General features: G+C 56.7%; 1 protein-coding gene across 9 annotated transcripts in view; it reads left to right on the forward strand.

Annotated features, from left to right (window-relative positions):
- The window catches only part of myrf (myelin regulatory factor), a 73,873-nt gene that overhangs the window by 38,113 nt on the left and 16,188 nt on the right, over positions 1-19,572 (forward strand). For all 9 annotated transcript variants that reach the window (XM_069181441.1, XM_069181434.1, XM_069181435.1 and 6 more), the window contains exons 5-16: positions 1,878-2,148; positions 2,618-2,718; positions 3,922-4,036; positions 11,543-11,738; positions 11,838-11,914; positions 13,204-13,314; positions 14,278-14,368; positions 15,566-15,766; positions 16,544-16,652; positions 17,648-17,757; positions 17,838-17,998; positions 19,279-19,351. In XM_069181441.1, the coding sequence (XP_069037542.1) occupies positions 1,878-2,148; positions 2,618-2,718; positions 3,922-4,036; positions 11,543-11,738; positions 11,838-11,914; positions 13,204-13,314; positions 14,278-14,368; positions 15,566-15,766; positions 16,544-16,652; positions 17,648-17,757; positions 17,838-17,998; positions 19,279-19,351 (1,616 nt within the window). The remainder of the gene's footprint in view (positions 1-1,877; positions 2,149-2,617; positions 2,719-3,921; positions 4,037-11,542; positions 11,739-11,837; positions 11,915-13,203; positions 13,315-14,277; positions 14,369-15,565; positions 15,767-16,543; positions 16,653-17,647; positions 17,758-17,837; positions 17,999-19,278; positions 19,352-19,572) is intronic.

Below are 19,572 nucleotides of genomic sequence, written 5' to 3' on the forward strand. Positions count from 1 at the left end.
TGGAATTAGCGCTGGGAAGGAGGGAAAGCGCCCGAGAGGCCGCAGACGCAGGGAGAGCAGCGAGCCGAGCGAGACCAGGCCAGAGCAGAGAGAGGGAAGGGCAGGGGGCAGAGGAGCGACTCGGCCAGCCCACAGGTAAAACACCCCACCCCAGCCGGCCACTCATCCACTGCCCCCATCCAGCTCTGGGGGGCAGGGCAGAGGGGCCTGGAGCTGGGACACGGCGCCGCATTCACACACTCGCACACTGACCGCACACACACACACAGACCGCAACCGCACCCCCCACCCCCCCCCCCCCCACCTCAGCTGTGTTGGTCTCTCCCGCGTGTCAGAGCGGAATCTGCTAATCTGATTGGCTGAGCTCCAAGCCTGCGGGCCACAATGGCAGGTACCAAGAGCAGCGGAGGGGGGAGGAACTGCGCGAATAAGGAAGGTCAAAGGACACTGGGCACACTGTAGCTCATGGGGCATGCCTACACAGCTGGGCCAAGAGGGGCTGGAGAGCCCGAGGACTGAGGCAGAGGGATAGGGCTGTCTGAGTTCGAGGACAGGGGCTCAAAGTTGTGTTGAGGTTGGGATAGAAGATAGAAGAGCCAGAGTATACAGAGAAATGAAGTGTTCAGAGAGCACACTTTAGATCAAGGGGTGTTGTGTTCAAATGTACCACACTCCAGTAAGACTTCGTTTGGAATATTGAATTGCACTGCGGAAATATTGTACTGCACAGGGATCTTCCCAAAGAAGAGCAACAAGGTACATTCCTGGGGTCAAAAGGAGAGGCTGGAGGAACTGAGTCTCTTCAGTCTGAAAGGAGTGTCCCATACCGACAGGCTGAGGAACTGAGTCTCTTTAGTCTGAAGGGGGTGTCCCACACCGACAGGCTGAGGGACTGAGTCTCTTTAGTCTGGAGGGAGTGTCCCTCACTGACAGACTGGAGGAACTGAGTCTCTTTTGTCTGAAGGGGGTGTCCCACACCGACAGGCTGAGGGACTGAGTCTCTTTAGTCTGGAGGGAGTGTCCCACACCGACAGGCTGAGGGACTGAGTCTCTTTAGTCTGGAGGGAGTGTCCCACACCGACAGGCTGAGGGACTGAGTCTCTTTAGTCTGGAGGGAGTGTCCCTCACTGACAGACTGGAGGAACTGAGTCTCTTTAGTCTGAAGGGGGTGTCCCACACCGACAGGCTGAAGAACTGAGTCTCTTTAGTCTGAAGGGAGTGTCCCTCACTGACAGGCTGGAGGAACTGAGTCTCTTTAGTCTGTGTGTCCCATACTGACAGGCCGGAGGAACTGAGTCTCTTTAGTCTGAAGGGAGTGTCCCTCACTGACAGGCCGGAGGAACTGAGTCTCTTTTGTCTGAATGGAGTGTCGCTCACTGACAGACTGGAAGAACTGAGCCTGAAAAGGAACTCAGTTACTGACTCAGTACTAAAAAATATTTGAACAAGTAATAGGTTTATTCCATGCTGAAGAAAAGAAGAAAAAAAACACAATGTTTCGGCCGTGGAGCCTTCTTCAGGTGTGAGAGAGAGGGCAGTAAGCCTATTACTATTACTTGTTCCTTTGCAGCCTACGCATGCTGACGCAGCTCCCCACCTGAACTACTCAAAAATATTGGCAACATCAGTCAGGAAAGACAAGTGGAAAGTATGTGGAAGTGGATTTAAAGCAGAGAGCAGGAGACATGTCTTTACCCCAAGGGTGGTGGGAGTGTGGAACAAGCTGCCCAGCCATGTTATTGAAACAGGCTGACTTTGGTTTCTCCTCAGGAAAGTGCTTTGGATGAGCTACAGTATCTAGCAGTTAGCAGTTAGGCTCCTGTGGCGTCTGACCTCTCTGATCTGCTGCAGGAGTCTGTGTGCGTTTTCTCTCCCAGACTGTCACATGCTCCGGACCATGACCCCCGAGAACATGTGCCACATGACCCCCCCTCCGCCGGGGCCCCCCCCGCCACACCACCACTACCCCAGCATGCACCGGGACATGTACCTAAAGGCCGAGCCCATGATGCCGCAGTACCCGCTGGGCGCCGGGCTGGGCGCCGGGCTGGGCGCCGGGCTGGGCGCCGGGGAGCTGCAGCAAGGCCAGCAGAGCCAGATGCAGACCCAGATGCTGCACCAGCTGCTGCAGCAGCAGCACGGCGCAGAGTGAGTATCCCACAGGGTGTGTGTGTGTGTGTGTGTGCGTGTGTGTGTGTGTGTGTGTGTGCGTGCTCCAGCACCTCATGCCTTCCCCTGTGTGTGCGTGTGTGTGCGTGTGTGTGTGTGTGTGTGTGTGTGTGTGTGTGCGTGCTCCAGCACCTCATGCCTTCCCGTGTGTGTGCGTGTGTGTGCGTGTGTGTGTGTGTGTTTGCTCCTGCGCCTCACGCATTCCCGTGCCTGTGTGTGTGTGTGTGCTCCTGCACCTCATGCCTTCCCGTGTGTGTGTCTGTTTGTGTGTGTGCTCCTGCACCTCATGCCTTCCCGTGTGTGTGTGTGTGTGTTTGTGTGTGTGCTCCTGCACGTCATGCCTTCCCGTGTGTGTGTGTGTGTGTGTGTGTGTGTGTGTGTGTGTGTGTGTGTGTGTGTGTGTGCTCCTGCGCCTCACGCATTCCCGTGCCTGTGTGTGGGAGTACAGGGGGATCCCGGTGCACCAGGCCAAGAAGAGGAAGCACTCGGACTCCCCCCCAAGCACGCTCAACGCGCAGATCCTGTCCGGCATCATCAAGCAGGAGCCAGGTGAGCTCATCACACCTGGCCAGCTCAGGCCACGAGATATAACACACAGGGCTGAGCCCCTACGTTAATACTCCACAGCTCTGAGCTCCTACATCAATACTCACACAGGTCTGCACTCCTACATTAATACTCCACAGCTCTACACCCCTACATTAATACTCACACAGGTCTGCACTCCTACATTAATACTCACACAGGTTTGCACTCCTACGTTAATACTCACGCAGGCCTGCACTCCTATATTAATATTTGCACAAGTCTGCATCTCTATATTAATACTCACGCAGGTCTCCGTCCCTACATTGATACTCACACAGGTCTGCACTCCTACATTAATACTCATGCAGGTCTGAGCCCCTACGTTAACACTCACACAGGTCTGCACCCCTACATTAATACTCACACAAGTCTGCGTCTCTACATTGACGCTCATGCAGGTCTGAACCCCTACGTTAATACTCACACAGGTCTGCACTCCCACATTAATACTCACGCAGGTCTGCACTCCCACATTAATACTCACGCAGGTCTGCACTCCTACATTAATACTCACGCAGGTCTGCGCCCCTACATTAATACCCACACAAGTCTGCGTCTCTACATTGACGCCCATGCAGGTCTGAACCCCTACGTTAATACTCACACAGGTCTGCACTCTCACATTAATACTCACGCAGGTCTGCACTCCTACATTAATACTCACACAGGTCTGCACTCCCACATTAATACTCCACAGCTCTGCACCCCTACGTTAATACTCCACAGGTTTGCGCCCCTACATTAATACTCACACAGGTCTGCACTCCTACATTAATACTCATAGAGCTCTACTCCCCTATAAGATAAGAGAGAGATAAGATCAGATAAGATCACTTTATTGGCCCTATACAATTTCTTGCATGAGGAATGTGTCTTTTCACAGACCCCAGCTTGCTCTCCATGAGACACAGACAGGGAGAGAAGCTGGGGGTCAGAGCGCAGGGTCAGCCATTTATACAGCACCCCTGGAGCAGTTGGGGTTCAGGCCCTTGCTCAGGGGCCCAACAGAGTAGGATTCCTCTGCCGGCTGTGGGATGTGAACCGGCAACCTTCCAGCCACAGATGCAGTATTATATTAATACTCGCACCGATCTCTGCAGTTACACATAGCCTTCGGGCACACCTGGAGCACTACAGCTGCACTGCCAATCTGTGTCTCCACAGGGCTGATGCAGGACGGGGACAGCTCCTATCTGGACCCTAATTACCAGTGCATAAAGTGGCAGCCCCATCAGCAGAACAAGTGGACTCCCCTGTACGACGCCAACTGCAAAGAGCTGTGAGTGTCCAGCAATCCTCCTGGGGAGCAGCGCAGGGGAGAGGGGCGGCGCCCTGGTGGAGGACACAGAACAGTACAGGGCAGGGAGAGAGGGGGACACAGGACAGGACAGGGGGGAGAGAGGGGGACACAGGACAGGGCAGGGAGAGAGGGGGACACAGGACAGGGCAGGGGGGAGAGGGGGACACAGGACAGGGCAGGGGGGAGAGAGAGGAGCAGCACAGGGAGAGAGGGGGAGACAGGACAGGGGGGAGAGAGGGGGACACAAGACAGGACAGGGGGGAGAGGGGGACACAGGACAGGACAAGGGGGAGAGGGGGACACAGGACAGGGCAGGGGGGAGAGAGGGGGACACAGGACAGGGCAGGGGGGAGACAGGGGAGCAGCACAGGGAGAGAGGGGCGCCACCCTGGTGGAGGACACGGGACAGCGGGGAGACAGGAAATAGGACAGCAGAGAGAGAGGAGAAGCTGGGAGTGGAGAGGGCAGCAGGAGAGAGGAGACGCTGGGAGTGGGGAGGGCAGCAGGAGAGAGGAGACGCTGGGAGTGGAGAGGGCAGCAGGAGAGAGGAGAAGCTGGGAGTGGAGAGGGCAGCAGGAGAGAGGAGACGCTGGGAGTGGAGAGGGCAGCAGGAGAGAGGAGACGCTGGGAGTGGGGAGGGCAGCAGGAGAGAGGAGACGCTGGGAGTGGAGAGGGCAGCAGGAGAGAGGAGAAGCTGGGAGTGGAGAGGGCAGCAGGAGAGAGGAGACGCTGGGAGTGGGGAGGGCAGGAGAGAGGAGACGCTGGGAGTGGGGAGGGCAGCAGGAGAGAGGAGACGCTGGGAGTGGGGAGGGCAGGAGAGAGGAGAAGCTGGGAGTGGGGAGGGCAGCAGGAGAGAGGAGACGCTGGGAGTGGGGAGGGCAGGAGAGAGGAGAAGCTGGGAGTGGGGAGGGCAGGAGAGAGGAGAAGCTGGGAGTGGGGAGGGCAGCAGGAGAGAGGAGAAGCTGGCAGTGGGGAGGGCAGCAGGGGAGAGGAGAAGCTGGGAGTGGGGAGGGCAGGAGAGAGGAGACGCTGGGAGTGGGGAGGGCAGCAGGAGAGAGGAGACGCTGGGAGTGGGGAGGGCAGGGGAGAGGAGACGCTGGGATTTGGGAGGGCAGCAGGAGAGGAGACGCTGGGAGTGGGGAGGGCAGCAGGAGAGAGGAGAAGCTGGCAGTGGGGAGGGCAGCAGGGGAGAGGAGAAGCTGGGAGTGGGGAGGGCAGGAGAGAGGAGACGCTGGGAGTGGGGAGGGCAGCAGGAGAGAGGAGACGCTGGGAGTGGGGAGGGCAGGGGAGAGGAGACGCTGGGATTTGGGAGGGCAGCAGGAGAGGAGACGCTGGGAGTGGGGAGGGCAGCAGGGGAGAGGAGATGCTGGGAGTGGAGAGGGCAGCAGGAGAGAGGAGAAGCTGGGAGTGGGGAGGGAGGCAGGAGAGGAGACGCTGGGAGTGGGGAGGGCAGGAGAGAGGAGACGCTGGGAGTGGGGAGGGCAGGAGAGAGGAGACGCTGGGAGTGGGGAGGGCAGCAGGAGAGAGGAGACGCTGGGAGTGGAGAGGGCAGCAGGAGAGGAGACGCTGGGAGTGGGGAGGGCAGCAGGAGAGGAGACGCTGGGAGTGGGGAGGGCAGCAGGGGAGAGGAGACGCTGGGAGTGGGGAGGGCAGCAGGAGAGAGGAGACGCTGGGAGTGGGGAGGGCAGCAGGAGAGGAGACGCTGGGAGTGGGGAGGGCAGCAGGGGAGAGGAGACGCTGGGAGTGGAGAGGGCAGCAGGAGAGAGGAGAAGCTGGGAGTGGGGAGGGCAGGAGAGAGGAGACGCTGGGAGTGGGGGGGCAGCAGGAGAGAGGAGAAGCTGGGAGTGGGAGGGCAGCAGGAGAGAGGAGACGCTGGGAGTGGGGAGGGCAGGAGAGAGGAGAAGCTGGGAGTGGGGAGGGCAGGAGAGAGGAGACGCTGGGAGTGGGGAGGGCAGCAGGAGAGAGGAGAAGCTGGGAGTGGGGAGGGCAGCAGGGGAGAGGAGACGCTGGGAGTGGGGAGGGCAGCAGGAGAGAGGAGACGCTGGGAGTGGGGAGGGCAGCAGGGGAGAGGAGACGCTGGGAGTGTGAGGGCAGCAGGAGAGAGGAGACGCTGGGAGTGGGGAGCGCAGCAGGGGAGAGGAGACGCTGGGAGTGGGGAGGGCAGCAGGAGAGAGGAGACGCTGGGAGTGGGGAGGGAGGCAGGAGAGAGGAGACGCTGGGAGTGGGGGTGGCAGCAGGAGAGAGGAGAAGCTGGGAGTGGGGAGGGCAGCAGGAGAGAGGAGAAGCTGGGAGTGGGGAGGGCAGCAGGGGAGAGGAGACGCTGGGAGTGGGGAGGGCAGGAGAGAGGAGACGCTGGGAGTGGGGGTGGCAGCAGGAGAGAGGAGAAGCTGGGAGTGGGGAGGGCAGCAGGAGAGAGGAGAAGCTGGGAGTGGGGAGGGCAGCAGGGGAGACGAGACGCTGGGAGTGGGGAGGGCAGCAGGAGAGAGGAGACGCTGGGAGTGGGGAGGGCAGCAGGAGAGGAGAAGCTGGGAGTGGGGAGGGCAGGAGAGAGGAGACGCTGGGAGTGGGGAGGGCAGCAGGGGAGAGGAGACGCTGGGAGTGGGGAGGGCAGCAGGGGAGAGGAGACGCTGGGAGTGGGGAGGGCAGCAGGAGAGGAGACGCTGGGAGTGGGGAGGGCAGCAGGAGAGGAGAAGCTGGGAGTGGGGAGGGCAGGAGAGAGGAGACGCTGGGAGTGGGGAGGGCAGGAGAGAGGAGACGCTGGGAGTGGGGAGGGCAGGAGAGAGGAGAAGCTGGGAGTGGGGAGGGCAGCAGGGGAGAGGAGACGCTGGGAGTGGGGAGGGCAGGAGAGAGGAGACGCTGGGAGTGGGGAGGGCAGGAGAGAGGAGAAGCTGGGAGTGGGGAGGGCAGCAGGGGAGAGGAGACGCTGGGAGTGGGGAGGGCAGGAGAGAGGAGACGCTGGGAGTGGGGAGGGCAGCAGGAGAGAGGAGAAGCTGGGAGTGGGGAGGGCAGCAGGAGAGAGGAGACGCTGGGAGTGGGGAGGGCAGCAGGAGAGAGGAGACGCTGGGAGTGGGGAGGGCAGCAGGAGAGAGGAGACGCTGGGAGTGGGGAGGGCAGCAGGAGAGAGGAGAAGCTGGGAGTGGGGAGCGCAGCAGGGGAGAGGAGACGCTGGGAGTGGGGAGGGCAGGAGAGAGGAGACGCTGGGAGTGTGAGGGCAGCAGGAGAGAGGAGACGCTGGGAGTGGGGAGCGCAGCAGGGGAGAGGAGACGCTGGGAGTGGGGAGGGCAGCAGGGGAGGGGCAGCGGCAGGAGACGCTGTGCAGGAGCCCATCAGCACAGCGCCTCGGAGCGCGGAGGGGTGGTGAATTCCTGAGAGGTGAGCTGTGTGTGGGAGACGGCCTGCAGTTTCGGCTGAGGGAGAGGTGGAGGGGGTGGGGAACGTTCCTGAGAAAGTGGAAAACATCTTCCTGTGCCAGTGAAGTCAGGAGAGGCAGAGGGACTGAGCCACAGTCTGCGCCCCCCAGTGTCCACTGTGGGCTCTGGAGTGGGGCAGGGCTGACCCACAGTGTGGACACAGCAATACAGAGCTGTACTGGTGCACACTCACTGTCTGTCCTTCTCTCCCTCCTCCAGTCAGTGTGTGTGTATGAACCCCTCTCTCAGTGCAGTGTTAATGTACTGGAGTGTCCAGTCAGTGTGTCTGTATGAACCCCTCTCTCTCAGTGCAGTGTTAATGTACTGGAGTGTCCAGTCAGTGTGTCTGTATGAACCCCTCTCACTCTCAGTGCAGTGTTAATGTACTGGAGTGTCCAGTCAGTGTGTCTGTATGAACCCCTCTCTCTCAGTGCAGTGTTAATGTACTGGAGTGTCCAGTCAGTGTGTCTGTATTAACCCCTCTCTCTCAGTGCAGTGTTAATGTACTGGAGTGTCCAGTCAGTGTCTCTGTATGAACCCCTCTCACTCTCAGTGCAGTGTTAATGTACTGGAGTGTCCAGTCAGTGTGTCTGTATGAACCCCTCTCTCTCTCAGTGCAGTGTTAATGTACTGGAGTGTCCAGTCAGTGTGTCTGTATTAACCCCTCTCTCTCTCAGTGCAGTGTTAATGTACTGGAGTGTCCAGTCAGTGTGTCTGTATGAACCCCTCTCTCTCTCAGTGCAGTGTTCATGTACTGGAGTGTCCAGTCAGTGTGTCTGTATTAACCCCTCTCTCTCTCAGTGCAGTGTTAATGTACTGGAGTGTCCAGTCAGTGTGTCTGTATGAACCCCTCTCTCTCTCAGTGCAGTGTTAATGTACTGGAGTGTCCAGTCAGTGTGTCTGTATGAACCCCTCTCTCTCTCAGTGCAGTGTTAATGTACTGGAGTGTCCAGGCAGTGTGTCTGTACGAACCCCTCTCTCTCTCAGTGCAGTGTTAATATACTGGAGTGTCCAGTCAGTGTGTCTGTATGAACCCCTCTCTCTCAGTGCAGTGTTAATATACTGGAGTGTCCAGTCAGTGTGTCTGTATTAACCCCTCTCTCTCTCAGTGCAGTGTTAATGTACTGGAGTGTCCAGTCAGTGTGTCTGTATGAACCCCTCTCTCTCTCTCAGTGCAGTGTTAATGTACTGGAGTGTCCAGTCAGTGTGTCTGTATGAACCCCTCTCTCTCTCTCAGTGCAGTGTTAATGTACTGGAGTGTCCAGTCAGTGTGTCTGTATGAACCCCTCTCTCTCTCAGTGCAGTGTTAATGTACTGGAGTGTCCAGTCAGTGTGTCTGTATGAACCCCTCTCTCTCAGTGCAGTGTTAGTGTACTGGAGTGTCCAGTCAGTGTGTCTGTATGAACCCCTCTCTCTCTCAGTGCAGTGTTCATGTACTGGAGTGTCCAGTCAGTGTGTGTGTATTAACCCCTCTCTCTCTCAGTGCAGTGTTAATGTACTGGAGTGTCCAGTCAGTGTGTCTGTATGAACCCCTCTCTCTCAGTGCAGTGTTAGTGTACTGGAGTGTCCAGTCAGTGTGTCTGTATGAACCCCTCTCTCTCTCAGTGCAGTGTTAATGTACTGGAGTGTCCAGTCAGTGTGTCTGTATGAACCCCTCTCTCTCTCAGTGCAGTGTTAATGTACTGGAGTGTCCAGTCAGTGTGTGTGTATTAACCCCTCTCTCTCAGTGCAGTGTTCATGTACTGGAGTGTCCAGTCAGTGTGTCTGTATGAACCTCTCTCTCTCAGTGCAGTGTTAATGTACTGTAGTGTCCAGTCAGTGTGTTTGTATTAACCCCTCTCTCTCAGTGTTAATGTACTGGAGTGTCCAGTCAGTGTGTCTGTATGAACCCCTCTCTCTCAGTGCAGTGTTAATGTACTGGAGTGTCCAGTCAGTGTGTCTTTATTAATCCCTCTCTCTCAATGTTAATGTACTGGAGTGTCCAGTCAGTGTGTCTGTATGAACCCCTCTCTCTCAGTGCAGTGTTAATGTACTGGAGTGTCCAGTCAGTGTGCCTGTATTAACCCCTCTCTCTCTCAGTGCAGTGTTCATGTACTGGAGTGTCCAGTCAGTGTGTCTGTATGAACCCCTCTCTCTCAGTGCAGTGTTAATGTACTGGAGTGTCCAGTCAGTGTGTCTGTATGAACCCCTCTCTCTCAGTGCAGTGTTAATGTACTGGAGTGTCCAGTCAGTGTGTCTGTATTAACCCCTCTCTCTCAGATCAGTGTTCATGTACTGGAGTGTCCAGTCAGTGTGTCTGTATGAACCCCTCTCTCTCAGATCAGTGTTAATGTACTGGAGTGTCCAGTCAGTGTGTCTGTATGAACCCCTCTCTCTCTCAGTGCAGTGTTAATGTACTGGAGTGTCCAGTCAGTGTGTCTGTATTAACCCCTCTCTCTCTCAGTGCAGTGTTAATGTACTGGAGTGTCCAGTCAGTGTGTCTGTATGAACCCCTCTCTTTCAGTGCAGTGTTCATGTACTGGAGTGTCCAGTCAGTGTGTCTGTATGAACCCCTCTCTCTCAGTGCAGTGTTCATGACCTGGAGTGTCCAGTCAGTGTGTCTGTATTAACCCCTCTCTCTCAGTGCAGTGTTAATGTACTGGAGTGTCCAGTCAGTGTGTCTGTATGAACCCCTCTCTCTCAGATCAGTGTTAATGTACTGGAGTGTCCAGTCAGTGTGTCTGTATGAACCCCTCTCTCTCAGTGCAGTGTTTATGTACTGGAGTGTCCAGTCAGTGTGTCTGTATTAACCCCTCTCTCTCTCAGTGTTCATGTACTGGAGTGTCCAGTCAGTGTGTCTGTATGAACCCCTCTCTCTCAGTGCAGTGTTCATGTACTGGAGTGTCCAGTCAGTGTGTCTGTATGAACCCCTCTCTCTCAGTGCAGTGTTCATGACCTGGAGTGTCCAGTCAGTGTGTCTGTATGAACCCCTCTCTCTCAGATCAGTGTTAATGTACTGGAGTGTCCAGTCAGTGTGTGTGTATTAACCCCTCTCTCTCAGTGCAGTGTTAATGTACTGGAGTGTCCAGTCAGTGTGTCTGTATGAACCCCTCTCTCTCAGTGCAGTGTTAATGTACTGGAGTGTCCAGTCAGTGTGTGTGTATTAACCCCCCTCTCTCTCAGTGCAGTGTTAATGTACTGGAGTGTCCAGTCAGTGTGTCTGTATGAACCCCTCTCTCTCTCAGTGCAGTGTTAATGTACTGGAGTGTCCAGTCAGTGTGTCTGTATGAACCCCTCTCTCTCAGTGCAGTGTTCATGTACTGGAGTGTCCAGTCAGTGTGTCTGTATGAACCCCTCTCTCTCAGTGCAGTGTTCATGACCTGGAGTGTCCAGTCAGTGTGTCTGTATGAACCCCTCTCTCTCAGATCAGTGTTAATGTACTGGAGTGTCCAGTCAGTGTGTGTGTATTAACCCCTCTCTCTCAGTGCAGTGTTAATGTACTGGAGTGTCCAGTCAGTGTGTCTGTATGAACCCCTCTCTCTCAGTGCAGTGTTAATGTACTGGAGTGTCCAGTCAGTGTGTGTGTATTAACCCCCCTCTCTCTCAGTGCAGTGTTAATGTACTGGAGTGTCCAGTCAGTGTGTCTGTATTAACCCCTCTCTCTCTCAGTGCAGTGTTAATGTACTGGAGTGTCCAGTCAGTGTGTCTGTATTAACCCCTCTCTCTCTCAGTGCAGTGTTAATGTACTGGAGTGTCCAGTCAGTGTGTCTGTATGAACCCCTCTCTCTCAGATCAGTGTTAATGTACTGGAGTGTCCAGTCAGTGTGTCTGTATGAACCCCTCTCTCTCTCAGTGCAGTGTTAATGTACTGGAGTGTCCAGTCAGTGTGTCTGTATGAACCCCTCTCTCTCAGTGCAGTGTTAATGTACTGGAGTGTCCAGTCAGTGTGTCTGTATGAACCCCTCTCTCTCTCAGTGTTAATGTACTGGAGTGTCCAGTCAGTGTGTCTGTATGAACCCCTCTCTCTCTCAGTGCAGTGTTAATGTACTGGAGTGTCCAGTCAGTGTGTCTGTATTAACCCCTCTCTCTCTCTCAGTCCCATGCCCACCTATCGCGTTGACGCCGATAAGGGGTTTAATTTCTCGGTGGCCGATGACTCCTTTGTCTGCCAGAAGAAGAACCACTTCCAGGTCACAGTGTACGTCGGCATGCTGGGAGACCCCAAATACGTCAAGACCAGCGAAGGGCTGCAGCCAATAGACTGTTTCTACCTCAAACTGAACGGAGTGAAGGTGAGAGGGAGATAGAGGCACACTGCCCCCTGCTGGCTTGAAAACAAACAGACACATCGATGTACTCGCTGACTGACTTCATGTGTCGCTGTGTTGCAGCTTGAAGCCATGAACCAGTGTATCAACATCGAGCAGTCCCAGTCAGACCGCAGCAAGAGACCCTTCAAGCCCGTCCTGTGAGTGAGCGGGCCTGGGCGCCCCGGGGCAGAGGGGCAGGAGAGCGAGAGTGTGGCGCAGGACGGAGGGGCAGTCAGGGAGGGCAGGGGCAGAGACCCAGAGGAGCGCGTGTGAACAGAATCCTCAGCGTCGTTGAAAGACTCAAACCTCAGCACTTCTCCACAGTCCACAGTGAGCCAGAGCACGTGGGTGGAAACTGTGTGGAAATGCATGTAAAAATTAGAACTGAGGGCAATTCTTTACACTCGAGGTAGTGGGGGCGTGGAACAAGCCACCCAGCTGTGTTGTGAAAGCTGATGCTAAGGCTTCTTTCAGCAACCAGCAGTCTCCCGAGGCAGATGGGGGACAGTGAGGGAGAGTGAGGCAGAGGGGGAACAGTGAGAGAGAGTGAGGCAGAGGGGGGACAGTGAGGGAGAGTGAGGCAGAGGGGGGACAGTGAGGGAGAGTGAGGCAGAGGGGGGACAGTGAGAGAGAGTGAGGCAGAGGGGGGACAGTGAGGGAGAGTGAGGCAGAGGGGGGACAGTGAGAGAGAGTGAGGCAGAGCGGGGACAGTGAGGGAGTGAGGCAGAGGGAGGACAGTGAGGGAGAGTGAGGCAGAGCGGGGACAGTGAGGGAGAGTGAGGCAGAGGGAGGACAGTGAGGGAGAGTGAGGCAGAGCGGGGACAGTGAGGGAGAGTGAGGCAGAGGGAGGACAGTGAGGAAGAGTGAGGCAGACGAGGACAGTGAGGGAGAGTGAGGCAGAGGGGGGACAGTGAGGGAGAGTGAGGCAGAGGGGGGACAGTGAGAGAGAGTGAGGCAGACGAGGACATTGAGGGAGAGTGAGGCAGAGCGGGGACAGTGAGGGAGAGTGAGGCAGAGCGGGGACAGTGAGGGAGAGTGAGGCAGAGGGGGGACAGTGAGAGAGAGTGAGGTAGAGGGGGGACAGTGAGGGAGAGTGAGGCAGAGGGGGGACAGTGAGGGAGAGTGAGGCAGACGAGGACAGTGAGGCAGAGGGAGGACAGTGAGGGAGAGTGAGGCAGACGAGGACAGTGAGGGAGAGTGAGGCAGAGGGAGGACAGTGAGGGAGAGTGAGGCAGACGAGGACAGTGAGGGAGAGTGAGGCAGAGGGAGGACAGTGAGGGAGAGTGAGGCAGACGAGGACAGTGAGGGAGAGTGAGGCAGACGAGGACAGTGAGGGAGAGTGAGGCAGAGGGAGGACAGTGAGGGAGAGTGAGGCAGACGAGGACATTGAGAGACAGTGACACAGAGGGGGGACAAAGCCAGAGTCACAGTGATAAGTGTTTTCCAGGGTGTCAGTCCCCCCGGAGCAGGTGACCAAGGTGACAGTCGGGCGACTGCACTTCAGTGAGACGACAGCCAATAACATGAGGAAGAAAGGAAAACCCAACCCTGACCAGAGGTAAGAACACAGAAATACACACTGCCCAGCCCTGACCGGAGATCATAACACAAAAATACACACTGCCCAGCCCTGACCAGAGGTAAGAACACAGAAATACACACTGCCCAGCCCTGACGGGAGATCATAACACAGAAATACACACTGCCCAGCCCTGACCAGAGATCATAACACAGAAATACACACTGCCCAGCCCTGACCGGAGATCATAACACAAAAATACACACTGCCCAGCCCTGACCAGAGGTAAGAACACAGAAATACACACTGCCCAGCCCTGACCGGAGATCATAACACAGAAATACACACTGCCCAGCCCTGACCAGAGGTAAGAACACAGAAATACACACTGCCCAGCCCTGACCGGAGATCATAACACAGAAATACACACTGCCCAGCCCTGACCGGAGATCATAACACAGAAATACACACTGCCCAGCCCTGACCAGAGGTAAGAACACAGAAATACACACTGCCCAGCCCTGACCGGAGATCATAACACAGAAATACACACTGCCCAGCCCTGACCGGAGATCATAACACAGAAATACACACTGCCCAGCCCTGACCAGAGGTAAGAACACAGAAATACACACTGCCCAGCCCTGACCGGAGATCATAACACAGAAATACACACTGCCCAGCCCTGACCAGAGATCATAACACAGAAATACACACTGCCCAGCCCTGACCAGAGATCAGAACACAGAACTACACACTGCCCAGCCCTGACTGGACATAATAACACATTAATACATACTGTCCAGCCCTTACCAGAGGTAATAACAGGTTTAATACACACCCCTTTCCTGATCAGAGGTACTAACAGGTCATACACACTGCCCTTTCTTGACTAGAGGTAATAACAGGGTAATACACGATGTCCTTTCCTGATCAGAGGTAATAACAGGTCATACACACTGCCCAGCCCAGTGCGTGTGACAGAATGTCTTGCTCTTGCAGGTACTTCATGCTGGTCGTGGCTCTCCAGGCTCAGAGTCGCAATCAGAGCTTCACTGTGGCAGCCCAAGTCTCGGAGAGGATCATCGTCAGGGTAACTGTTGGTAACCCCTGTGTCTCTCTCTGCCCCTGTGTGTCTCTGCCAGCCCCTGTGTGTCTCTACCGGCCCCTGTGTGTCTCTACCGGCCCCTGTGTGTCTCTGCCAGCCCCTGTGTGTGTCTCCCTGCCCCTGTGTGTCTCTGCCTGCCCCTGTGTGTCTCTGCCTGCCCCTGTGTGTCTCTGCCTGCCCCTGTGTCTCTGCCTGCCCCTGTGTGTGTCTCCCTGCCCCTGTGTGTGTCTCCCTGCCCCTGTGTGTTTCTACCGGCCCCTGTGTGTCTCTGCCAGCCCCTGTGTGTGTCTCCCTGCCCCTGTGTGTCTCTACCAGCCCCTGTGTCTCTCCCTGCCCCTGTGTGTGTCTCTACCGGCCCCTGTTTGTCTCTACCGGCCCCTGTGTCTCTCCCTGCCCCTCTGTCTCTCCCTGCCCCTGTGTGTCTCTAGTGGCCCCTGTGTGTCTCTACCGGCCCCTGTGTCTCTGCCTGCCCCTGTGTGTGTCTCCCTGCCCCTGTGTGTCTCCCTGCCCCTGTGTGTCTCTGCCTGCCCCTGTGTGTGTCTCCCTGCCCCTGTGTGTCTCTGCCTGCCCCTGTGTGTGTCTCCATGCCCCTGTGTGTGTCTCCATGCCCCTGTGTGTCTCCCTGCCCCTGTGTGTCTCTGCCTGCCCCTGTGTGTCTCTATGCCCCTGTGTCTCTGCCTGCCCCTGTGTGTGTCTCCCTGCCCCTGTGTGTCTCCCTGCCCCTGTGTGTGTCTCCCTGCCCCTGTGTGTCTCTGCCTGCCCCTGTGTGTCTCTGCCTGCCCCTGTGTGTGTCTCCCTGCCCCTGTGTGTCTCTACCGGCCCCTGTGTCTCTCCCTGCCCCTGTGTGTCTCTCCCTGCCCCTGTGTGTGTCTCCCTGCCCCTGTGTGTCTCTCCCTGCCCCTGTGTGTCTCTCCCTGCCCCTGTGTGTGTCTCTACCGGCCCCTGTTTGTCTCTACCGGCCCCTGTGTCTCTCCCTGCCCCTGTGTCTCTCCCTGCCCCTGTGTGTGTCTCCCTGCCCCTGTGTGTGTCTCCCTGCCCCTGTGTGTCTCTCCCTGCCCCTGTGTGTCTCTCCCTGCCCCTGTGTGTCTCCCTGCCCCTGTGTGTCTCTGTCTCTGGCCATCAGCTGAAGGTCTGTCTCTGCTCCTCCTCCTCTGCCTTCCCTCCACCCTACCGCTCTCCCAGGCCTCGAACCCGGGTCAGTTTGAGAGTGACAGCGAGGTGCTGTGGCAGCGCGGACAGCTCCCGGACTCGGTGTTCCACCACGGCCGTGTGGGCATCAACACCGACCGGCCGGACGAGGCGCTGGTCGTCCATGGTAACCTGAAGGTCATGGGGTCCCTGGTGCACCCCTCTGACATCCGCGCCAAGGAGAACGTGCAGGAGGTGAGACTGATGGACACACTGTCTGATGGACACAGTGAATATTCTCTCTCTCTCTCAGGTGGACACACTGATGGACACAGTGAATATTCTCTCTCTCAGGTGGACACACTGTCTGATGGACACAGTGAATATTCTCTCTCTCAGGTGGACACACTGATGGACACAGTGAATATTCTCTCTCTCAGGTGGACACACTGTCTGATGGACAGTGAATATTCTCTCTCTAACTCAGGTGGACACACTGATGGACACAGTGAATATTCTCTCTCTCTCAGGTGGACACACTGTCTGATGGACAGTGAATATTCTCTCTCTAACTCAGGTGGACACACTGATGGACACAGTGAATATTCTCTCTCTAACTCAGGTGGACAAACTGATGGACATAGTGAATATTCTCTCTCTCTCTCTCAGATGGACACACTGATGGACACAGTGAATATTCTCTCTCTCTCAGATGGACACACTGATGGACACAGTGAATATTCTCTCTCTCAGATGGACACACTGATGGACACAGTGAATATTCTCTCTCTAACTCAGGTGGACAAACTGATGGACATAGTGAATATTCTCTCTCTCTCTCTCTCTCAGATGGACACACTGATGGACACAGTGAATATTCTCTCTCTCTCAGATGGACACACTGATGGACACAGTGAATATTCTCTCTCTCTCTCTCAGATGGACACACTGATGGACACAGTGAATATTCTCTCCCTCAGGTGGACACACTGTCTGATGGACACAGTGAATATTCTCCCTCTCTCTCCTCAGGTGGACACCACTGACAATTTGAAGCGGATCTCTCAGATGCGACTGGTTCAGTATCAGTACAAACCTGAATTCGCCGCTACTGTGGGAATCGAGACCAGTGCAGAGACAGGTACCCCCAAACCTGCGGCAGGCAACCCCATCACAGTTAAACCCACACCTGAGACAGGTAGCCCCATCACAGGTAACCCCACACCTGAGAGAGGTTACCCCATCACAGGTAACCCCACACCTGAGAGAGGTAGCCCCATCACAGGTAACCCCACACCTGAGAGAGGTAGCCCCATCACAGGTAACCCCACACCTGAGAGAGGTTACCCCATCACAGGTAACCCCACACCTGAGAGAGGTAGCCCCATCACAGGTAACCCCACACCTGAGAGAGGTAACCCCATCACAGGTAACCCCACACCTGAGAGAGGTTACCCCATCACAGGTAACCCCACACCTGAGAGAGGTTACCCCATCACAGGTAACCCCACACCTGAGAGAGGTACTGTAGCCCCATCACAGGTAACCCAACTCCTGAGAGAGGTAACCCCATCACAGGTAACCCCACACCTGAGAGAGGTAGCCCCATCACAGGTAACCTCACACCTGAGAGAGGTTACCCCATCACAGGTAACCCCACACCTGAGAGAGGTAGCCCCATCACAGGTAACCCCACACCTGAGAGAGGTTACCCCATCACAGGTAACCCCACACCTGAGAGAGGTACTGTAGCCCCATCACAGGTAACCCAACTCCTGAGAGAGGTAACCCCATCACAGGTAACCCCACACCTGAGAGAGGTAGCCCCATCACAGGTAGCCCTACACCTGAGACAGGTAGCCCCATCACAGGTAACCGCACACCTGAGAGAGGTACTGTAGCCCCATCACAGGTAACCCAACTCCTGAGACAGGTAATTCCAGACACAGGATTTCTCAGGGCAGTGTTGAGTCACTGTACACCAGAAAGACACACAGCGTTTCTCAGAGTCTGTAGAGAGACCATGTGCCACCTCCATACTGACCGGATGACCAGGTGTCCAGATGGCCAGGTGCCCAGGAGACCAGGTGTCCGGGCCAGTGTGGTTCTGATCCGGCGTGTGTCCTGGCTCCGCAGGGGTGATCGCACAGGAGGTGCAGGAGATCCTGCCCGAGGCCGTGAGGGAGGGGGGCGATGTGGTCTGCGCCAACGGAGAGACCATCCAGAACCTGCTGGTGGTGAACAAGGTGAGAGCGCCCCCCGCTGGCCCCAGGCGGCCCCCCGCCGCCGGCACGCGCTGACCGGCCCGCTCTCGCCCTCTCTGCAGGAGCGCATCTTCATGGAGAACGTGGGAGCTGTGAAGGAGCTCTGCAAGCTCACGGACAACCTGGAGACCCGGATCGATGAGCTGGAGCGCTGGAGCCGCAAGCTGGCCAAGCTGAGGAGACTGGACAGCCTGAAGAGCACCATGAGCAGGGGCACAGTGAGGTGAGGGACTGGACACTGACCAGTGAGACTGGACAGCCTGAAGAGCACCATGAGCAGGGGCACAGTGAGGTGAGGGACTGGACACTGACCAGTGAGACTGGACAGCCTGAAGAGCATCATGAGCAGGGGCACAGTGAGGTGAGGGACTGGACACTGACCAGTGAGACTGGACAGCCTGAAGAGCACCATGAGCAGGGGCACAGTGAGGTGAGGGACTGGACACTGACCAGTGAGACTGGACAGCCTGTAGAGCACCATGAGCAGGGGCACAGTGAGGTGAGGGACTGGACACTGACGAGTGAGACTGGACAGCCTGAAGAGCACCATGAGCAGGGGCACAGTGAGGTGAGGGACTGGACACTGACCAGTGAGACTGGACACTGACCAGTAAGACTGGACAGCCTGAAGAGCACCATGAGCAGGGGCACAGTGAGGTGAGGGACTGGACACTGACCAGTGAGACTGGACAGCCTGAAGAGCACCATGAGCAGGGGCACAGTGAGGTGAGGGACTGGACACTGACCAGTGAGACTGGACACTGACCAGTAAGACTGGACAGCCTGAAGAGCACCATGAGCAGGGGCACAGTGAGGTGAGGGACTGGACACTGACGAGTGAGACTGGACAGCCTGAAGAGCACCATGAGCAGGGGCACAGCGAGGTGAGGGACTGGACACTGACCAGTGAGACTGGACAGCCTGAAGAGCACCATGAGCAGGGGCACAGTGAGGTGAGGGACTGGACACTGACCAGTGAGACTGGACACTGACCAGTGAGACTGGACAGCCTGAAGAGCACCATGAGCAGGGGCACAGTGAGGTGAGGGACTGGACACTGACCAGTGAGACTGGACAGCCTGAAGAGCACCATGAGCAGGGGCACAGTGAGGTGAGGGACTGGACACTGACCAGTGAGACTGGACAGGCTGAAGAGCACCATGAGCAGGGGCACAGTGAGGTGAGGGACTGGACACTGACCAGTGAGACTGGACAGCCTGTAGAGCACCATGAGTGGGTGGACAGTCAGGTGAGAGAGTGGACGGTGACCGGGAGACTGGACAGTCAGGTGAGAGAGTGGACGGTGACCGGGGGACTGGACAGTCAGGTGAGAGAGTGGACGGTGACTGGGGGACTGGACAGTCAGGTGAGAGAGTGGACGGTGACTGGGGGACTGGACAGTGGCCTGAGGATGTCCGGGGCAGGGGCAGCAGAGCGAGAGATTGATCTCTCTGGGAGGAGGATGACTGTGTTGCAGTGATGGAACACTCCCTTCTCTTGCAGCCAAGCAGGAAGTCAATTCAGCCGAGCAGGAAGTGGGCTGCAGAGGAAAAGGCCTGTTAAAGCAGGAGTCAAGGTAGGTCAGTGTGGACTCCCTGTGTGTGAGCAGGTGTGGACTCCCTGTGTGTGAGCAGGTGTGGACTCACTGTGTGCCATCAGGTGTGGACTCCCTGTGTGTGAGCAGGTGTGGACTCCCTGTGTGTGAGCAGGTGTGGACTCACTGTGTGCCATCAGGTGTGGACTCCCTGTGTGTGAGCAGGCTGTGTGTGAGCAGGTGTGGACTCACTGTGTGTGAGC

The sequence above is a fragment of the Lepisosteus oculatus genome, chromosome 21 (genome assembly GCF_040954835.1).
Source record: "Lepisosteus oculatus isolate fLepOcu1 chromosome 21, fLepOcu1.hap2, whole genome shotgun sequence".
Classification (NCBI taxonomy): domain Eukaryota; kingdom Metazoa; phylum Chordata; class Actinopteri; order Semionotiformes; family Lepisosteidae; genus Lepisosteus; species Lepisosteus oculatus.